The sequence below is a fragment of the Leishmania donovani genome, chromosome 29 (genome assembly GCF_000227135.1).
Source record: "Leishmania donovani BPK282A1 complete genome, chromosome 29".
Lineage (NCBI taxonomy): Eukaryota > Euglenozoa > Kinetoplastea > Trypanosomatida > Trypanosomatidae > Leishmania > Leishmania donovani.
In genome coordinates this window covers 39,584-58,852 of record NC_018256.1, presented here as the reverse complement: position 1 = coordinate 58,852, position 19,269 = coordinate 39,584, and the positions used below count along the sequence as shown (strand labels likewise).

The following is a 19,269-nucleotide window of genomic DNA, read 5'->3' as shown; positions in this document are numbered from 1 at the left end:
GCATCCCGCCTCAGCAGGCAGGACGGTTTGACGCTGGCGGCACCGACCGAGCCAGCGGACGAGCAAGCAGACCTCGTGCAAGGACCTCGCAGCGGCCAAGAATAAGACGAGGCGGGCGGGGCGCGCTCAAGGACGTCGACCCGGACCTGAAGCTGGCCCCAGTACGCAAAGCAGTGGCCCACCATCTGGCGCAGATCGGGAAGGGGGTCCTAAAGGAGGACATGATGCAACCAGCCAGGCATGCAACGATCGAAACGGTGCGGCGACACCTGGGCTACTCCCAGCAACTTACGTTGGAGGCTGTTTGAGTGCAGCACAACGCCTCAGTCTTCCTCTCCAAGACCCAACGGGGTAGGCCGCACGCCGCCAAACGTTCATGAATTCTCGGCATTGCCGCTAGCGAGTCGCCCGAGGGAATTTGGGTGCTCCGGGGGGCCAGGGCGCGGCCACCCCCTCAAGCTGGCTGCCACAGCAGAAAGATTTGGCGTGGCTAGATGTTCAGGCAATCACCCACTTAGCAGCAGCAATGAGGAAATCAGATGAAGGCCTGCGGGAGGCATTCGTGTGCGTAGCGCCTCTCCCTTCCCTGCCTCAATCACCCCCGCATGCCTCTCGCACGATTCGGTCTACCAGGCCGGGGCGGGTGGATTTGGATCTCTCAATGCGAAGAAAGGTAATCTCGGGCGATGCTCAGGCGGCCTGCGCCACGCGCTCGTGCAGGATGCTCACTCCGTTATCGTGCTCTGGGTGCCAGAGCACAAAGACAGAAGAAGGCTGATCCCGTAGCCTGCACGCGACGGTGTGCCTGTGTGTGTGTGTGTGTGTGCCTCTGCCGGCGGTGGGGACGGCGGCGCCGTCCTCCCTTTTCGTTACATCGGCTCCCCCCCTTTACGCAGAGGTGCACGTTGACAGTGTTCCCAAGGCAAGAACAGTCGCGGCTGTAGCGGACGATCTTCTCTTCTGAGCCTGCGTCTTCCTGTCGTGTGGTGTGTGTTCATGTGTGCCCTCTCGCCACGCTCGCTGACAGACATGTGCACCGGCGCTATGGTGCAGGCGTGCCTTGGACACTGAATGCTGACGATGAACTCGCGCGCTCTCTCCTCACCTCCCGCTGAGCCAGCAAGGAAGTGTGCACCCATCCTTGCGGAAGAAATGACGCAAGATCCCTGTCCTTTGCTCGTCCTCATCGTTAGTCGCTGCACGCCGGTCTCGGGGACATAACGGTGCGACGAGATGGGAGGGAGGTGGTGGTGGGGGGGGGTGCGATCGAGTTTCTTCCTTTCGCTGTTCTGTGCCGGAGCGATCGTTATTGCACCAGTCATTGCTATGCCTCGTCTCAAGTCCGTTGGAGGCGCAGTACCAGGGACCTCACGGCCCCTTTCTTATTTCTACTGTCTCTGTCTCCAGAGCAGGATCCACCCATCTGACCTCGCCCTCTTTGCCTCTCCACCAGGTGAGGCAGGGAGCTGAAAGGACGGGTGGCTCCCCGATCTCGGCACCACACAGGCACAGGCATATGCGTGTATCAGCGCTCTTGTGTAATGGGCGCGCTTTATGCCAGCCGGGTACGGGCCCCGGTGCAACCCCTTCTACCCCCTCTACTATCTTGTCTCTCACGCTGGCGAAGAAATGAGGGTGCTCATACGCAGGTACCTTCACCAGCGATCAAAGAGAGGAAAACATCGGCGCGTCTGCTTGATCGCGTGCGCCCTGCCACTGCGTGCTCGCTCTGCCGCGCCCCTTCCTTCCCCTCCCCCTCTTTCGAGTGTACACATGCATCGATACACGCAGACCCGCATGTAGATATAGGTGTCCATGAGTGTGTATGCAGGTATGCACATTTCTATGCATGCGTGTCTGCTTGTGTGCATACCTTTACTTGCTTTGATGTCCGTCTCTCCTAGTGTCTGCGCCCTGGATACCGCCGCTCTTCGTGCTTGTGCGCGCGTGGGTGTGCCTTGGTGTGCTCAAAGGCTGCTAAACACACACACACATACAAAAAAAGGTAGGAGGCCCCAGGCTCATCAGGCCCGCCTTGCATTCCTCCATTTTCAAGTGCTCCCCCGTTTGCTTGTCTCTCTCTCCATGAGCCGCTCGGCGCGGGGGAGGGGACTCGCTTTTTCGAGGCGCGACAACATCTGCGCGAGTGCGACACTCTCATTGTGTCGTACACCTCTTACCCTGCCTTCTTCCTTCCCTCTCTGCAACGTGTCTCTGCTGCTCTTCTTCGCCTCGCTTTCCCTGGCTCCTCTCATTGCCCACGTGCTTGTGTCTCCGAACAGTCCACCGGGGTCCCGTGGGCCTGCACATGTGTGCACGTACATAATTTTTTCTTTTTGGTATCCGTGCGCGTGTACGTGTGGGTGCCCGTGTCTCGGGCCGCCGCGGAGTTGCCTCGTTCGCTCATCGCATGTGCAGGTATGGGCGTATCTTTGTGTCTCTGCCTCGCTACACTGTTTGACTCCCGCTTGTCGTGCGATCTTGTCTGCCACCTCCCTGTCTCTCGCGTGAAGCCTTCCTCACATCTTTCGCCGTCGGCGGCGTGCACAGGGAGGGGGTGACATCAGCGTATGCGGCAGAGACCGTGAGAGACTCAGGCGCATACACTTGCACGGAACCGCGGCATCTTGGCTTCCAAAGTGGAGGACACAAATCTTTTTGATCCGCCGCTCCCTCACTCTCTTGCGGAGGACCTGCAGGCAGAGAGACGCGCTCACGACTCCTCTCGCGCCCCGGGCACCTTCCCTCTTCCTAATTGCTCTCCTCCGCTCCCCTCCCCGTTCTTCGAGATGGCCGCGGGCACGCGGCGAGGCCTTGTGCTGCTCGGGACGCACAGCTTCGTTGTGCAGTCGCTGCACGTCGTCTTCTCGGCGCTCTTCATGGAGTACTACGTACATGGTTTTCTGCTTATCGTGGATACGCGCAAAGGGCAAAAGACAAGTCTCACCGACATTCGTGAATGGCGCTTGCGCATCTCCAAGCTGGGCCTGTGTGTTCTCGTTGCCGCCCAGCTGGTGTACATGGTTGGCAGTGTCCTTGATCGAGCTGGCCTCGTTGCGTTCTCGTCTGTAGTCGCGCGGGTGTGGCGACTGACACCACGGCAGCGTTCGGCGTCGAATGAGCATCGTTTTGCATTAGCGTTTGGCCTGTCGTGGTGGGTGCTGCGACTTCCACTCGTTCCGTCGGCTGTGTCCTTCACGCTTGCGACCGCAGTCGTCGGTGTCTTGTCCGATCACTGCACCGCCTTCGCTCAGAAGTTAGCCCGCGAAATGGCGACCCAGCGACCGAAGGAGGAGAGGTTGGTGCAGCGTGCGTCACGTGCGGCATCGGGTGGCGCTGCTGTGGTGGTGCTTGTCGCCGCCCTGCTGTACGATGGCTCCTCTCCAAAAAGGAAGTTCCTTCGCGGGTTCCACTGGTGCCTTGCTCTCTTGAGCGGCGCAGCCGTGTGCGCCTTTAGTGGCCTGCAACGGTGGAGGTGCAACTCTCATGACGAGGAAGCACCGAACGCGACACGAGAAGAGTGCAGCCTCAGCTCGCGCTCTGTCTCCGGGTTTGGCGACGCGACAATGATGGAGTTCCAAGGCTTTGTGCGGCAGACGTGGCAGCGGCGGTCAATGAAGGCGCTCCTGGTCGTACGTGCGCTGCACTGCTACGCGCATGCAGTGGTAGTTGGCTTCTTTCATCTGCTTCTCACGTTGGGCTGTGCGCCCCGCCTGTCGGCGGCAGCGCGGGCGACCATCCTGGCCTTTGTCGTCGCAGCGCCGTCCTTCCTTGCCCCCATGCATATCGCAAGCGCCGGCGCGGTGGGAAAGAAACGCCTCGTGCTCGTCATGCTGCTCGGCGTGTGTGCGCTGGGTCTTGTATCGCTGGTAGCAGCCTTCTTCACGAGGGGAGCGGTCGGCGTGGCGGTTGCGCCGGCGCTTGGAGAGGGCAGCACAGCAGCCAGTTCGAGTGCCGGGATTTGGCTGTGTGCTATTCTGCTCACGCTGCTGCGTCTGCTGCTCGACAGCGTGCGTGACGTGCTTGAGCTAGCGCAGGAGGATGTGGTTGAGGAGGATGCTATTCTTTTCGGCCGCGCCACGCCGATGGCGTCTTGGACAAGGCGACTCTGCTCCTTGGTTGCGGCGCCGATGGAGTCACTCAGCCGCATCGCAACCGTCTTGCTGCTCGCCTTCACGCATGCATTTGAGGGTGTCGTGCTGGCCCCACCCGCCATCATTGGCAACAGCACCATCACCCAGGCTGCTTCGGCGGTGCAGAGGGCCGCAGCTGCGCTGGCCTTGGAGCGGGGGTCGTTTTCGAGTGCTTTCCCTGCCGCTGTGGCGACTGCGAACGTGACCTCCACAGTACTTGCGTTGTTGAGCCTGCACACGTGTGGGGTGGCGCTTATGATGCTGGTTGTCTGGCACCGGTACTACAACCTGGAAGGGAAGCACCTTCTGTTCGTTCAAATGGCCACCCGCAAGCGCAAGGACGAGCAGTGCGTGGCTCTCGTATGAGGCGGCCGTTCTCACCGCATCGCGAGCAGCGGCGCTGCTTTCTGTTGTATTTTTTTCTTTCTCTCTCGACGGTTTACCCTGGCTGCAGCCAACGGGTGTGTGGGAGTTTTTACAGCGTGCACAATGTAAAACGGAAGCTGCGTGAGCCCGTCAGTGGGCGAAGAGTCAGCACAACAGCTGACAGGAACGCGTGCGCCTTAGTTCCGCTCTCTTCGTTCCTCTATGTGTGTACTATGCAGCGCACTTAAGCGGTATATTGCCCCGTGCCACCTCTGGGCGCGTAAGAAGTGTGGGCACAGATCGATGGAGGGGAGTGCGACGGGGAGCGGCGTGGGGGTTCAAGGGCGAGAGCGACACTGACGGAGCGCAGTTGCAGCCCGCAAAAGGCGTCAACCTAGCAAGACAACGCCAGATACTGCACGCCGACCCGACCTTCGAGAGCCGCGATGCAGGCCCATACGCATCACCAAGTGGCGGTCTGCGTTCTCGCTCTTGTGATTGACGTGCAACGCTCATCTGCGTTTGTGTTCTCTCGTGCGACTGTTCTCTCCCTCCTCCTTTCTTTGCCCACGTCTGCCTTCTACGCTGCACCTGGCTGCCCTCGCGCAATGCACTCCCGTCGTGCGACGTCTCTCCTCTACAGCCTCTCTCCCGCTTGCGCCTCGGCTATCCCTTCAGCCCGCATAGTTGAAGGCGGTATATAGTTGTACACACAAGCCAGCCCACGCAGGCACCGCCCACCTGCCCCACCACTCCACCCTCTGACTCTCTGACCGTTTCTCTTGGCGTCATATCCGTTGTCTGATCCCCCAGTTGCGACAACAACGGAATGATGTCTATGCGCCCCACCACCGGAATGGCCCCGCCGCCGACGGGGATGGCGTTCTCGGCCACAGGCTCCTCTCATGCTGGGTCTATGCGGCCGACGACGACGATGGGTGGCGGCACCACGCTTGGCCGCATCCAGGCGCAGGTACAGGAGGGCACTTTTACCTCCACCGTATACGGCTACATCCGCGACCACCAGTACGAAGAGGCCGTGGAGTTGCTGGCGACACAGCTGGAGGAGTTCCCGCGCAGCCGTGCTGCCGTGTCGCTCATGGCATATTGCTACTACATGATGGGCGACTACGGTGAGGCGGCCAGTCTCTACGAGCAGCTAACGAAGATCTGCCCTAACATTGAAGAGTACCGGGTGTACTACGCCCAGTCCCTCTACAAGGCCGGCGCCTACGCCGAGAGCAACCGTCTGTGTACCTTGATCACCTCACCACAAAATCAGACCACACTCAACAAACTGCAGGCGGCCATCGCGTATGAGCAGGAGGACATCCCGCAGACAAAGTCGTTCCTCGAGCAGGCCCCGGAGACCGACACGGACATGCTAGTTCTGCGCGCCTGCGTGCTGAGTAAGGAGGGCAGCTACGAGGAGGCGCTAGAGAAGTTCAAGGAGGCGCAGAACGCCGTCGGTTTCTCGGCGGCGCTGACGTACAACATGGCGCTCATGTACTACAAGATGGAGCAGTACGGTCCGGCGCTGCGGCACTTGGCTGAGATCATCGACCGCGGCGTCGAGGGGCACCCGGAGCTGAACATTGGCACGAACACCGAGGGAGCCGAGGCGCGCTCTGTGGGCAACACACAACTACTGAGGGAGACCGCCCTCATCGAAGCCTTCAACCTCAAGGCGGCCATCGAGTATGCCTCGAAGAACATGCAGGCCGCCAAGGAGGCACTTACGGATATGCCGCCCCGCACCGATGCCGAGCTCGACCCTGTCACGCTGCACAACACCGCTCTCATCAACATGGACGAGAACCCGACGAACGCGTTCAAGAAGTTCAACTTTCTCCTGCAGAACCCGCCCTTCCCGCCAGAGACGTTTCAGAATCTGCTTCTCTTCTACTGCAAATACCAGTACTACGACCTGGCCGCGGACGTGCTCGCCGAGAACCCACACCTTGCGTGGCAGTACCTCTCGCAGAACAATCAATCGCTCTACGACTTCCTCGATGGTCTCATCACGGCCCAGACTTCACCGGCGGAGGCGTACCGCAAGTTCGACATTCTCGCGCAAAAGATGGTACAGCAGCTGCGCAACATGACGCGCCGCATTCAGGAGGCTGACCAGAGCCAGGACGCGGCAGTCGCGAAGACGGCGGTGCGGACCTACGACGCCACCTTGGAGGAGTACATTCCCGTTCTCATGGCGCAGGCGAACATCTACTGGGAGATGGAGAATTACCCGATGGTCGAGCAGCTCTTCCGCCAGTCGGCCGACTTCTGCTCCGAGAACGACGTATGGAAGCAGAACGTGGCGCATGTCTTCTTCATGCAGGAGACGAAATTCAAGGAGGCGATTCGGTACTACTCGCCTGTGGTGGAGGCGAACCGGGAGAACATTCTGAACTGCAGCGCTATTGTGCTCGCGAACCTGTGCGTTTCGTACATCATGACCGCGCAAAATGAGCAGGCGGAGGAGATCATGCGCCTCATCGAGCGAGCGGAGGAGCGGCTGACCTACGAGGACCCCTACAAGCAGCCGCTGCACTTGTGCATTGTGAACTTGGTTATCGGAACCCTCTACTGCTCCAAGGGGAACTTCGAGTTTGGCATCTCCCGCATCATCAAGTCGCTGGAGCCCTACGACCGTAAGATCATGACAGACACGTGGTTCTACGCCAAGAGGTGCTTCCTTGCGCTGGCCATGAACCTGGCGAAACACATGGTTTCTCTGAAGGATTCTTCCTTCGAAGAGATCCTCTTCTTCTTTGACCAGGCCGACTTGCATGGCGAGAAGATCTTCGCCTTCATTCACCCTGATCCGTCCAAGCAGGACACATCACCGCGCAACACCGCTCGTTGGGAAGCACGGCAGCTGAAAAAACTCTACCTTACGCTCAAGGAGTGAGACGGTGCGTAGCGGCAACTGTGTGCTGCGCCGTCGCGTGTGCGTCTCTCTCCCTCTCTTTGGATCCCTCCGGTACCCCGTGTCATAGAACTCTAGCCGAGCAGTGCCTGCATATGTGTGTCTCTCCATCTGTGTCTACAAGGCCTGTGTGCCTGAGTGTATGGTGTGTGTGTGTGTGTGTGGTTTATGTATCCTGATATCATCGCTTCTCCCCCAACCTTTCTCTCTCCTCTCCGTTCCATTTCGCGTTTGCGAGGCGCATGTCTCGAAGCTCAAGGACAACGAAGCAGAAAAAAAAAGAAGCCAACTCGAAGCGAAGCGACGGCTGCCGCGTACGCCGCGGATGCTGACTGTCCGTCGTACACTTGCAAAAGTGAAGGGAAAAACTCTGCGTCTGCGCGCGCGCGTTCCAGTGCCTCTGCTCACAGTTCTTTCAGCGGCTCCTGCTTCGCGGGACGAGCATATCTTCTCTGGAGCGGTTGGGAGGCTTGCCTGTTGCTGAGTGGCCCTCTTAAAGACCTTCCCCTCTGCTCACTCGTCACGCAAGGGTAGCTCGCTTCTGCCTCCTTCACGCGTGCCAGGAGCATCGCTGGGGATCGTCTTTTCCCACGGTCACCTTCACTCACTGGATCTTGTCTCTCTCTCTCTCTCTATTTTGTATGCTGCATCACCGCTCACGCGTATGGACGTCTTCACTGACTCTATTTCGTCCCGTGGCACTCTCAACGATGTTGTTGCGCACGTTTGCTGCTCTCCGTGGCGGCGTCACGAGAAATTACAGGAGAAGTGGAATTCAGCAAAAAGGAAAGAGACGCCCAGCGGCGGCCAACGTCCACTGCGAGCGCTGATACGGGGACAGACGTCCACGGACGCTGTCGCACTCTGCGTGTGCGCACCTGCATCTCCCTCGCTGTTCGCGTGTTTTTTTTTTTTCCGCGTGAAGGCTGCTTGTACTCTTCTTGCAAGTTCTCTGCTCACTCGCAACAGCCGCATCTCCGACCTGCCACCCTTTCTCCTCTTCCTCGAAGCGCTCGCTGCACGCTGCTGCTGCCTTCCGGCTGTGCAGGCAAGGCCCTGTCTCGAGTACGTGCGTGGCGCTCGCCTAAACAAGCGTGTAGGACAGGTGTGGCACACCCTATCGGAGACTGCCGTGCCGGTGCTATCTAGAGGCTGTCGCTCTGTTGCTTCTCTCTTCGCGTGACGTCGACCGAGTGAGGCTGCAGGGGAGACGCGACCAGCGGTCAGCCGGCACACTCAGCAGGTGCGACGCGCTGCCGAAGAAGGGAAAGGAGGCGCGAACGCCAACCGCGCGTACGCCGTGGCTTTCTTCGCTTTCGCTTGTGTGCATCTGCGATCGAGGCCATGAAGCTGGAGATTGTCGAGTGCGTGAAGAACGAGCACGCCGCGGGCGAGACTCTCACGTTTCAGCTCAGCGAGGTGGACAGCTCTTTTGCCAACGCGCTGCGACGTGTCATGCTGGCGGAGATTCCGACGCTCGCCATTGAGTATGTGACGATCCGCCAGAACACGTCGGTGCTGCCGGATGAAATGATCGCTCACCGGCTTGGCCTTGTGCCGCTCTTCTCCGAGAAGGCGAAGCGCTTAAACTTTCCGCAAGATTGTGGCTGTGGCGGGAGCGGGTGCCCAGACTGCCAGATTACTGGTTCGCTGAAGGTGCAGTGCCCGCCGAACCAGCATAGCAAGCAGGTGTTCATTGGCGATTCTCTGCAGATCGATGACGCCGAGGTGTACCCGGTGAGTGCGGAGGAGCATGGCATTTGGCTTGTGACGCTGGGACGCAGCCAGGTGCTGGATCTGCATGTCGTAATTCGTAAGAACATTGCCAAGACGCACGCCAAGTTTATGCCAGTGGCGACGGTGGCGATGCGCTACGCTCCTGAGATCATTCTCAACCCCAACGGGTTCCAGACCCTCGGGAAGGCGAAAGCGCGTGAGTGGGTGGCCCGCTGCCCGCGGAACGTCTTTCGGTTTGTCGAGCGCACTGGCCAGGTGGAGGTGCAAGACGAGGACGCCTGCATCTTCTGCCGCGAGTGCACGTCGCAGGAGCCCCCGTTCGACAGGCTTCCCGAGCCGCTCGTGTTTGTGCGGCAGAAGAAGAACAAGATGGGCTACTTCGACTTCACCTTCACAGTGGAGTCGACCGGGGTGCTACCGGTGCTGCAGATTGTGTACGATGCCGTGACGGTGGTGCGCAGGAAACTGCAACGGGTGAGTGAGGGCCTCATGAAGGACCCGAACGCGGACGGTGTAAAGACCCGCACGATTGGCCAGTCCACGACCGCCCCGGTCGTGCCAAACGCGGATGCCGTGCGGAAGGGCGCGGAGGAGGACAACCTTGATTTCACCATGCAATAAGTGTGCCGCGATTGCACGTCTCGGTGAGCGTAGCGTAGAAGGTGAAGAGGTCGGGTTGCTCCGCCCAACGCCGCGGATTGCATGGCGTGTTGCGCGCTGCCTCTGTGTCTGTCCCGGCGTCTTTTTTGGTTGTTGTCTGGGGCGCTCTCCCAGGCCCGTGTGTAAGGCATGCCATAAAATGGCCTCCCCCTCCAACGACACAATCGCCACAGCCCAAGGATACTTGCATACACGAGAAGGACGGACAGAGAGGAGGAGGTGAGAATCGTCAACTTACCCTCTCTCCTCTCCCGGCAGCCCAACCCTCACTGTGGCCTACGTGCCCAGCATTGGTGTTACTGCGCACCGCGTCCCCTCACTCTTGGTCTGAGCCATTTTGCCCCTGCTCCCATCCTCCCTCCCGGTACGACGGTTGAGAAGGGAAATACGATGCATTCCACGCCACGCCGTGCATCGACCTATGCCTCGCTCTTTATCTCTGTTGGTACTCTGTTTCACGTATATCACCACACACTCTTCTTCCCTCTTCTTTTCTGCTTCTGCGTTGCTGTGGCCACGTGTGTGTGTGTGTGCGTGTGTGCTGGCACATGTGCACCCGTGTAGCTGCTTAAGCCGCTCCAACAGCAGGAGCTCTACCAAAAAGGGCGTTTCTTTGTTTTCGCAGTTGGGAGTGGCGCTGGCGCGTCGAATCACCTCCTCGTTTTCCCCCGGCGCTCGCTGACATTCTTCTGGTTTTCTTCCACCGACAAAGGCAGCGATGGAGGCGCCACGCACGTTTTCATCTCGTGTGAGTCCGTCATCGTCGCGTCTGCCGAACCTGTCGAAGAGGGGCGGAGCGCCCCTCGTCGGAGCGGCTCGCAGGATGCCGGGTGTAAGAGGACAGTCAAAGGGGTTGCTAGAGCTGCTGGAGAGAGGTGCTATCGGCCCGGAAACGGACCTAGAGCCACTGCTCACGACGGACGGGCCCATGCGGTCGCATCGGATGCAGCTGCACAGGGCAGCCGACAAGCGACAGTGCCGCCCACAAATCATGACCGAGAACTCTGGCTTCAACGCGGTCCACGACTACAAGCTGGACATGGAAGAACTTGCTAAAATCCCTCCCTCCCTGGGCCTGAACGAGCTTCAGGACTGGGATGTGGCGCAGGCGCAGGAGAGACGTCTGCCGCGTTCCGCCGTGCATGCTGGGGCGGCTCCGAAAGCCAGCCCCCAGTTGAAGTCTGCTTCAGGCCCGTCTACATCATTGGCTGCAGCAGCAGCCAACCCGCTCCATGCCACTGGTCCCGCGCGAGAGGACACGCGCACCTACACCGAGCTGCTCGACTGGTATTCGATGCACGAGTTTATCATACGCAAGGGAAAGGCGCTCCGCAACACGCCCGAGTTTGCCTCCTTCAAGCGACACTACGCGTCCAGCTGGGGCGAGGTAGACGGCCTCATCGAGGTACTGGAGGAGATGCTGCGGAGCTACGGTGTTGAGCTGGCCTATGTGGATGGTAAGCGACTCGCCCAGCTGGCCTCTTATCAGGCGCCCGACTTAATCTCCGCGACGGAGACGCTGGAATGCATCAACAACGCCGAAGAGGTGCTCCCGCTGCTCATGGATGCGTCTCGTCCCTACCGCTACGGCCCCAAGCGCCACCAAGTGGCGGCTACAAAGGTGCAGGCCACGTGGCGCATGTACCGGCAGCGCATTGCCTACATCCACCTGCTGATCGGCACCCACGCCGCTATTGCCATTCAGCGACAGTATGCCATGTACCGCGCACACCGCATGACGCGTCGCACCATTCGCTCCATACGCGAAACCCGCATGACGCAGTGGCAGGAGACGATGAGGGAATTCAAGGCTGCGTGGCCGCGCATTGAGGAGGGCCGCCGCATCATCGTACACCTTCCCTCTCTCTCGTATCCGACGTACCAAGCAAAGAAGATGCCCTTCTACGAGGCGAGGCAGCTGGGGCAATTAACGCGGCTGAGCATGTTAGCGGACCCACATGTGCAGCTTGTCTTTGTGGTGCCGGTGAAGCCGGAGACGGAGATTCAACAGTACTACATGGGTCTGCTTGCCGAGAACGGCGTGTCGAACGTTGCCAGCCGCTTGACGTTCGTGGTGCCCGAGAACGTGCGGCGTCTTCCTGCTGGGATGAGTCTTACTCGCATGGTGTTGCTCTCCCCGCGTCTCTTAAAGCTGCTTTCTGCCTTGTGTACCGGCAAGCCAGCCTACATCTTACCCGGCGTCGTCGGAGAAGAAGAGCTTACGTTGGCCACGCAGCTGAACGTACCAATGCTGTCGTCAGAGCCGCATCTGGTGCAGGGTTACGGCTCCAAGAGCGGCTGCAGGCGATTGCTCGCGGCTGCGGACATTCTGACACCTCCTGGCGCGGCACAGCTGCGCTCTAGAGCGGACCTCTTGCACTCGTTGGCAGGCCTCGTCGTTGGGCGCCGCGCAGTGCAGCGATGGCTGGTCAAGCTGGAGAACGAGTTTGGAAGCCAAGGCCACGCATACCTCGACGTGAACCGCCTCAATTCTCTGCAGAATGAGGGCTCGGCGTCTGGCTCCGTCGACGCTGCATCCTCTGCCGGGCTGCGTGCGGCGGTGTTTCACGAGTTAGAGATGAACGGAGCGAAGCGCATGCGGCTCGTGCACCCAAGCAGCTACCCCAACTGGGAGGCGTACCTAGCCATGTTTGACGCCGTGGGCGGGTGTGTGGAGGCCGTCCTGCCCGGCCTTTGCACCTCCATCACCGCAAACATGTTTGTTGCCCCGTCCGGGGAGGTACGGGTAGAGTCGGTAGTGGAGCCGCTTCTGGCCCCAGCCCTCACTTCGATGGGGTCGCTCTTCCCGTACCGCTCCAGTGTGCCGTACACGGCGGTGCGCGGCGCTTCTCTCAGCCTGGGCCAGGCAGCGTATCGCAAGCACATTATGGGCTACCTGTCTGTCGACTTCGTGGTCACCACCGAAGTCGATGCCGAGGGCAACGCCTCCTCTCCTCAGACGCGGCTGTGGGGTGTGGACGTAGATTTTGGGCTCACCACGCAGGCCTCCGCGCATGCGCTCGCCCGTGTCTTTAGCGGCAGCGTATGGGACGAGAAGAGCGGCTCCTGCGTGAACCAGAACACCGGCAAACCACTCGTGTACGTGTACAGCGGCGTACTGTACAATCCCTACATCTCCTCCATCCGACACTCCTCCTTCTTCTCCCTCTGCTGCAACCGAGGGCTGACGTACAATTGCAACCGTCAGTCGGGGATCGTCTTCCACTTTCTCAACCTCTTGCTGTGCAACTGCCTCGGTGTGCTGTCAGTCGGCTCTGAGGAGGAACGTGTGGTGCAGCAGATAACGGAGTTTCAGGCGCTCCTGAACATGCAGTTCCCCGCCCAAGGTCAACATTCGGCTGACAGCAACTGCGTATACTTTTCCTCCCTCGTCCGGCAGCTCTCGCAATTCTTGACGTGAGAGGACGGTGAGCTCGAGTGGAGATGGCGGCGGCGCTGTTAGCGGTGCGATGCGTGTGTGTGTGTGTGTGCCCGCCGGCTGTGTGCAGAGGGACGGTGAGAAATGTGTGTCGCACCTCTGCATACTCTGTCACGTGTGTGCTCCTTTTTTCTTTGCGCGTCTGCACGCCGTCTTGTGCGGGGCGCTGATGCCTTTGTTTCGCTCTCTTCTGTTCTTTTCTCCTACGATGTACTGAGTGAAGGTACGCTGTCCTGCCTTTCCCACTCCTCCTCCTGCCTCTCCCCTGCGCCAGCGCCGTTGCATGGCGCTTTCTCTTCTTCAGACCTTGCGCGTTGTGCCGTCCTGCGTGTGTGCGAACCCTCTCCGTGGCACTCCCTTGACGATGCGTTTTTCTCCTCTCCCACGCGACCCACGCGCACGGGTGGGGGGTGGGCCCCGCGTGTGTACCACCCGCCCCCGCCACCTCGGCAGGCGCTTTGGCGTTGCGCACGCCGAGTCGAGTGCAGCGCAGTCAAAAGACACGACAAACCAAACCAAACCTCAAACACCGGTGCAGTGCGCATACCAACGCCTCCTCTGAGTACGCACACCCGCGGTGGACCTTTCTCTCTGTGCATGCCGTCATGACCGCCGTGGATGCCTCCGCCTGCGCTGCCGCATCTCCACAAGGTCACGAGGATCTTCACGCTAAGGCATGCTCTTCGCCTTTCTACCCTCTTTCCGTGTCTCCTCCGCTCTGTTCTGCTCCTCCCCCCTCGTTGAGCCCATTCCTAACGTGTGTGATGGTGCAGTTGTAGAAGGATTCATAGTTGCAGCCCTTCACACTGCCAATCTCCGCCAGCTTCCCCCCTACACGTGCCACACTCGGTCTGTCTGTCTGTCTCTCGTTCCGCAAACTGTTGCTTGCCCTGTCGTGTGTGTGTGTGTGTGTGTGTGTCGCTGTGTATGCGCTGTCTACGTGGGGGCTGGTCAGGCGTGCATGTGTGATTTGCGGCTCACTCCATATCACGCCTCTCCTTTACTCATACTCATCTCTCGCGCACATCCACCCAGCCTCTCTCCCTCACTCGAACTGTTCTGCATCCCGGCGCATCATCACCGCTTCGAGGAGAGCGTGACTGTCTTCTTATAGACTACCGCAACCTCTGCAGCTCCCTACCTGACACACTCCCGTTTCATAGAGATCCGTCTGCCATGGGCTCCAAGGGGGAGGAGGTGGCGGTCGATGTGCCGTCGAAGGACCCGCAGAAGGATGCCACCATCAATGAGAAGAAAAAGAAGGAGAACGAACACAAGATGAGTGAGGAGGACATGCGCATCAAGGAGGAGGTGGAGCTGCTTGTGACGCGCGCCGCAGACAGCGACGTCGACATCGCCAAGATCGCGGTGGAGCGCCTGGTGGATCTGCTTCGAACGAGCAGCAGCGGCAGTCTGGCGGCTGTGCCACCACCACTGAAGCACGTGCGCGCCTTGTATCCGGAGCTGGAGGCGGCGCTCAAGAGCTCTCAGAACCCATCTGTTTCGCGCCGCCTGCACGACCTCCTCTCCTTCATCTCCATGACGCTGGAGCCCAACAACGGCGGCCGCACACTACTGGAGCATAAACTGAAGGGCACAAAGAACGACCTGGCGCAGTGGGGCCACGAGTACCTCCGCTTTCTCGCCGGCGCTATCGGTGAGGAGTGGCGCGAGCGGCCCAACAGCAAGGAATCGACCGAGCACCTAAACGGCTTCGTGGACCAGATCGTCTCCTACATGCTGGCACACCAAGACGAAGCGACGGCGATCGACTTACTGATGGAGATCGACGGCGTCACGCGCATTTTGCCCCTTGTCGAGGCGTCGAACTACAAGCGCATTGCAAACTATATCGCGGCAATCAGCAAGTACCTGACTCGCCCCTCGGACAGTGAGGCGCTGCGCACGGTGTACGACATCTACAAGAAGATGCAAGCCTACCCAGATGCCGCGCTCACCGCCCTCAGGCTGAACGACCGCGACCTCGTTGCGGAACTATTCAGCGAGTGCAAAAGCAAGCCGGAGCGTCTGCAGATGGCGCTGCTGTGTGCCAGGCAGAAATGCTTCCTTGACCTGGATAGCGAGGAGGACGAGCTGCTGCAAGACGCGAATGGCAATATGAGTCTCTCGCAGCTCTACCGCCACACGGCGCAGGAGTTCGACTCCATGGCGCCTAAGACTCTGGAGGAGGTGTTCAAGATGTCCCCGGATGAGAAGAGCGGTCCGAAAGATCTGCAGAACAACTTGGTCTGCGCGTTTGTGAGTGGACTGGCCAACTGCGGCTACGGCACAGACAAGTTCCTCTCCGACACCCCAGCCTTCTTTTTCGATCAGCGCGAGGACCGCATCATTTCCACCACGGCTGCCCTCGGCCTGCTGCACCTGTGGGACCACACGGAGGGCCTGCAGCAGATCGACAAGTACTTCTATTCTGAGAGCACCTACGTGAAGGCTGGCGCGTGCCTCGCTTCTGGCATCGTCATGTGTGGCGTGAAGAATCCTTTTGACCCCGCGCTAGGGCTGCTCTCGGAGCAGATCAACGCGCGAGAGACAGAGGTGGCTATTGGTGCGATTCTCGGCCTCGGCTACGCCTACGCCGGAACGCGCAAGGAGGACGTCAAGGAGCTGCTCATCCCGTTGCTGGCGGACTCGGAGCAGAAACTCTTGGTGCAATGCATGGCGGCTTACGCCCTCGCCACCGTGTTCGTGGCCTCTGCCGATGAGGACATCTCCGAGACGATGATGAACTGCCTAATGGAGGTGCCGGAGAACAAGCTGAAGGAGCCATATGTGCGGTATCTGATCCTGGCGCTCGGCTGCATGTTCCTGGGTCGCCAGGAGGCCGCGGACACCCTTCTCGACGCCACACGCGCGCTGCCGGTGGCCATTCAGCGCTACACGGAGATCGTGGTGCGCAGCTGCGCCTTTGCAGCCACGGGCAACGTCGTCGTCATCCAGAGCCTCTTCCACGTCATTGCTGAGAACGACGAGGCGCCGGAGAATGACGAGGAGAAGAACGACGACGAGTCAAGGGAGGGCAACGCGAGCGAGGAGGCAGCAGCGAAGCCGGAGGAGGAGAAGACGGCGCCACTGAATCACAAGGCGGCGGCTGTGCTCGGTATCGGTCTCGTGGCGGTCGGCGAGGACCTCGGGATGGAGATGACCAAGCGGGCCATCATTCACTCGCTGCTGGCGGATACCGTTAGCAAAGGCAAGGATCCCATGTCAGGGCGGTGCGCAGTGCCCCTGGTCTACGCCCTCCTCTCTGCTGGAAACCCCAACATGCCGGTTGTGGAGACGCTGAACCGACTCGCCCACGACTCGGACCTGCCGACGGCCACCAACGCCATTACGGCGATGGGCATCGTCGCGGCTGGAAGCAACAACGCCCGCGTCGCCACGAAGCTGCACAGCCTCTCCTCTTATTATCAGAAACCCATTTTTGCCGGGGCAACCTTTGCGGTGCGCCTGGCCGAAGGTTTCTGCGCGATGGGTAAGGGCCACCTTACCCTCTCCTGCCTGCAGAATGACAGCAATGTGGTGAACATGACGGCACTGATGGGTGTGCTGAGCCTGCTCCACAGCTCTCTGGATCTGTCAAACACGCTGCTTGGTGAATGCCACTACATGTTCTACGCCATTACCCCTTCCATTAGCCCACGCATGATGATGGCCGTCAATGAGAACATGGAGCCTGTGGACTCGGTGTTGGTGCGTGTCGGTCTGCCGGTGGACACGGTGGCCCTGCCGGGCAATCCGAAAACCATCACCGGCTTTCAAACTCAAAAAACGCCGGTGCTTCTCAGCGCGACAGACAAGGTGGAATGCGCTGACGTCAAGTACGTGCCTGTTGGGACGGTGCTGGAGGGTATTTGCGTCGTCAAGGAGCGGCCTCAGGCGGAGTAGAGCTTGTGTGCATTGCACGGCAGCACTCAACGGACCTTCCGTAACTCTGCTCTTCTCTCTCGGTGCCCCTAGGTGGTTGTTGTCGTGGGCCTTTGTCTTATGAGGTGCACGCAAGCGAGCACGCTTCGGCATGCGGCGGAGAGGCTCGGGCGCGCCCCCTCTACGTCGGCGAGGGTGGAAATGGAAAAGCAGAGGAGCAGGCGTCGGTGCGCGTGTGACACTCGCCCGTCCGTCCTTTTTCGAAAGAGGGAAAGTGTTGTTGTGTGTGTGTGTGTGGAGGGGGTGGGGGCAGTGCCGTTCCTCCCACCTGAACTTATAGGGGTCGATGACGCCGTCGAGCGGCCGCACTTCCCTGCTCGACGAGCGCTTTTTGTTTCTTTGTTTTGGCCGACTGGGACGGATCCCTGCGTGTGGGCGTGATTGCCTCCATCATGCCGCTGCGTGCGTGCGGTTGTGTGTCTCGCCGATTGATGTATCGCCGGCGGGTGGTTTCCTCTTTTTCGAATTTTATTACTATTTTCATGTTTTCAAGGCATCTATGCCAGGCGGTGGTGTGTGCCGGAGGTGTGCGCTAAGACTGAGATGAAGTGCAATAACGCAAAGGAGCATAGACCCCACCCCCTCCGGGCTACATGCTTTGATGGCCAGGAAGGTGCGTGGGTGTCGCACTGTTGGCGCACGAGATGCATCTGCATGGGCAGGTGTTTCCCCTCGCTGTGGCGCGCGTTGGGCATGACCCAGGTATGCCTCCCTCCCTTTCGCCGTTGGTGAAGCGCAGCGAGCAGGCGCAGATTCAATGTCTCGATGCGCTTGTCTTCTCGCCCTCTCCTCCTCGGGAGGTGGGCTAGGAGGTTACGGCTTTGCTTCTCGCGCATTCGGACTCGTGCACATTTTGTGATGTCTTTGGGAACTCCCAACCCGCACACGGACTGTGCCTCCTGTCTGTGTGCGTAGTATCTACCACGACGCTGTCGCGCCGGTCCTTTCCCACCGGGTGCGATATTCCACCTCACGCAGAGCAGCACGCCGGCACGCGGGGTCGTGGTTCGTGCCTAGCTCTGCCGTGGCTGCTCCTTAAACTACTTTCTGCTATCATTTCCTTCGCTATCTTTCTCCGTAGGCGACATTCGCGGCGGCCCACACGCCGTGGAATGCAGCACGCGAGTTCTCTCCAACGGGTGAACGCACCAAACGTAAAAAAAAAGGGCAGGCGGATTGCGGCATCAGGCGCGCGTAGACAAACGCCCAGACCAGCACACCCAAATCGTCCGCTTTCGGCATCAGAAGAATCATCTTCGGCGGATCCCTCTTCTCTACCCATCTCACTTTTCCTCTGACACGCGACTGTCTCTTTCTGTGCTCTACTGTTGTGCGACGCGGTGTGCGTCTTTCACTTCCGCCCGCTCTGACTCACGTCTTCCTCATCCTCTGCCCCGCTCCAGGAGGCCGTGCCTTCGGTGTGCTCGGCTGCAGACGGATCAACAGCACAGCTTTCACGCCGCGAAAGGGCGGCGCGCGCAAGAGCATAAGTGTGTGACGTACTCCCTTCTCGCTGTTTCTTTTGCTTTAGCGAGCCCTCAAAACTGTATATCTCATTTGTCCAGTAGCCCACACAGACGTGTGGGCGTGATTTGCGGCCCATCTTTGCGTGTCTTCTTCACCTCCCTCCCTCCCTCGCCCGCTCGCTATCTTGTGTCCGCGTGCTTGAGCGTGGCTCGACTTGAACTTGACGCCGCCGCGTGGGCTTGCGACCCCCCTCTCCCGCTTCGCTTTTTTCCCTTTTGCTTGCTGTCGCTGCTGTTTTTCTCTTCTGCTTATTGTGCTTTCCGAACACTGCACCCCTCCTCCCTTCCCCTCCGTGAGGGGCGTCGCCTCAGCCCGGTGTCCAGGGTCTAGTAGCGCCCCACTCACTGTGGGAGAAAGCCAAGCAGCCGCTATCCTTGCCATATGCCGGACCAGTTCTGGTGGTCACAGGGCCGAGTGCCCACGACGTGGGGAAGTCAGATGCACCGCTGCTGATGTCGGCGGCCATGCCCTGGATGGCGCTGCGTCGGTGCGCCCCGCGACAGGGAACACAGGCTCACGCCATCCACACGATA

General features: G+C 59.9%; 5 protein-coding genes across 5 annotated transcripts; all 5 read left to right on the top strand.

Moving 5' to 3' along the window:
- Window positions 1-2,789: 2,789 nt before the first annotated feature.
- On the top strand, window positions 2,790-4,499 carry LDBPK_290170 (hypothetical protein, conserved; the record flags this gene model as incomplete). The annotated part of the gene is made up of 1 exon (XM_003862386.1): window positions 2,790-4,499. One exon carries the CDS (start codon window positions 2,790-2,792, stop codon window positions 4,497-4,499), a length of 1,710 nt encoding a protein of 569 aa, XP_003862434.1.
- Window positions 4,500-5,328: 829 nt separating this feature from the next.
- On the top strand, window positions 5,329-7,410 carry LDBPK_290160 (hypothetical protein, conserved; the record flags this gene model as incomplete). Its single annotated transcript, XM_003862385.1, has 1 exon — window positions 5,329-7,410. One exon carries the CDS (start codon window positions 5,329-5,331, stop codon window positions 7,408-7,410), a length of 2,082 nt encoding a protein of 693 aa, XP_003862433.1.
- Window positions 7,411-8,772: 1,362 nt separating this feature from the next.
- Window positions 8,773-9,786, top strand: LDBPK_290140 (DNA-directed RNA polymerase I-like protein; the record flags this gene model as incomplete). Its single annotated transcript, XM_003862384.1, has 1 exon — window positions 8,773-9,786. The coding sequence occupies one exon, from the start codon at window positions 8,773-8,775 to the stop codon at window positions 9,784-9,786; it is 1,014 nt and encodes a 337-aa protein (XP_003862432.1).
- A 967-nt stretch (window positions 9,787-10,753) lies between these two features.
- On the top strand, window positions 10,754-13,246 carry LDBPK_290130 (hypothetical protein, conserved; the record flags this gene model as incomplete). Its single annotated transcript, XM_003862383.1, has 1 exon — window positions 10,754-13,246. One exon carries the CDS (start codon window positions 10,754-10,756, stop codon window positions 13,244-13,246), a length of 2,493 nt encoding a protein of 830 aa, XP_003862431.1.
- A 1,194-nt stretch (window positions 13,247-14,440) lies between these two features.
- On the top strand, window positions 14,441-17,170 carry LDBPK_290120 (proteasome regulatory non-ATPase subunit, putative; the record flags this gene model as incomplete). The annotated part of the gene is made up of 1 exon (XM_003862382.1): window positions 14,441-17,170. One exon carries the CDS (start codon window positions 14,441-14,443, stop codon window positions 17,168-17,170), a length of 2,730 nt encoding a protein of 909 aa, XP_003862430.1.
- Window positions 17,171-19,269: the final 2,099 nt, after the last annotated feature.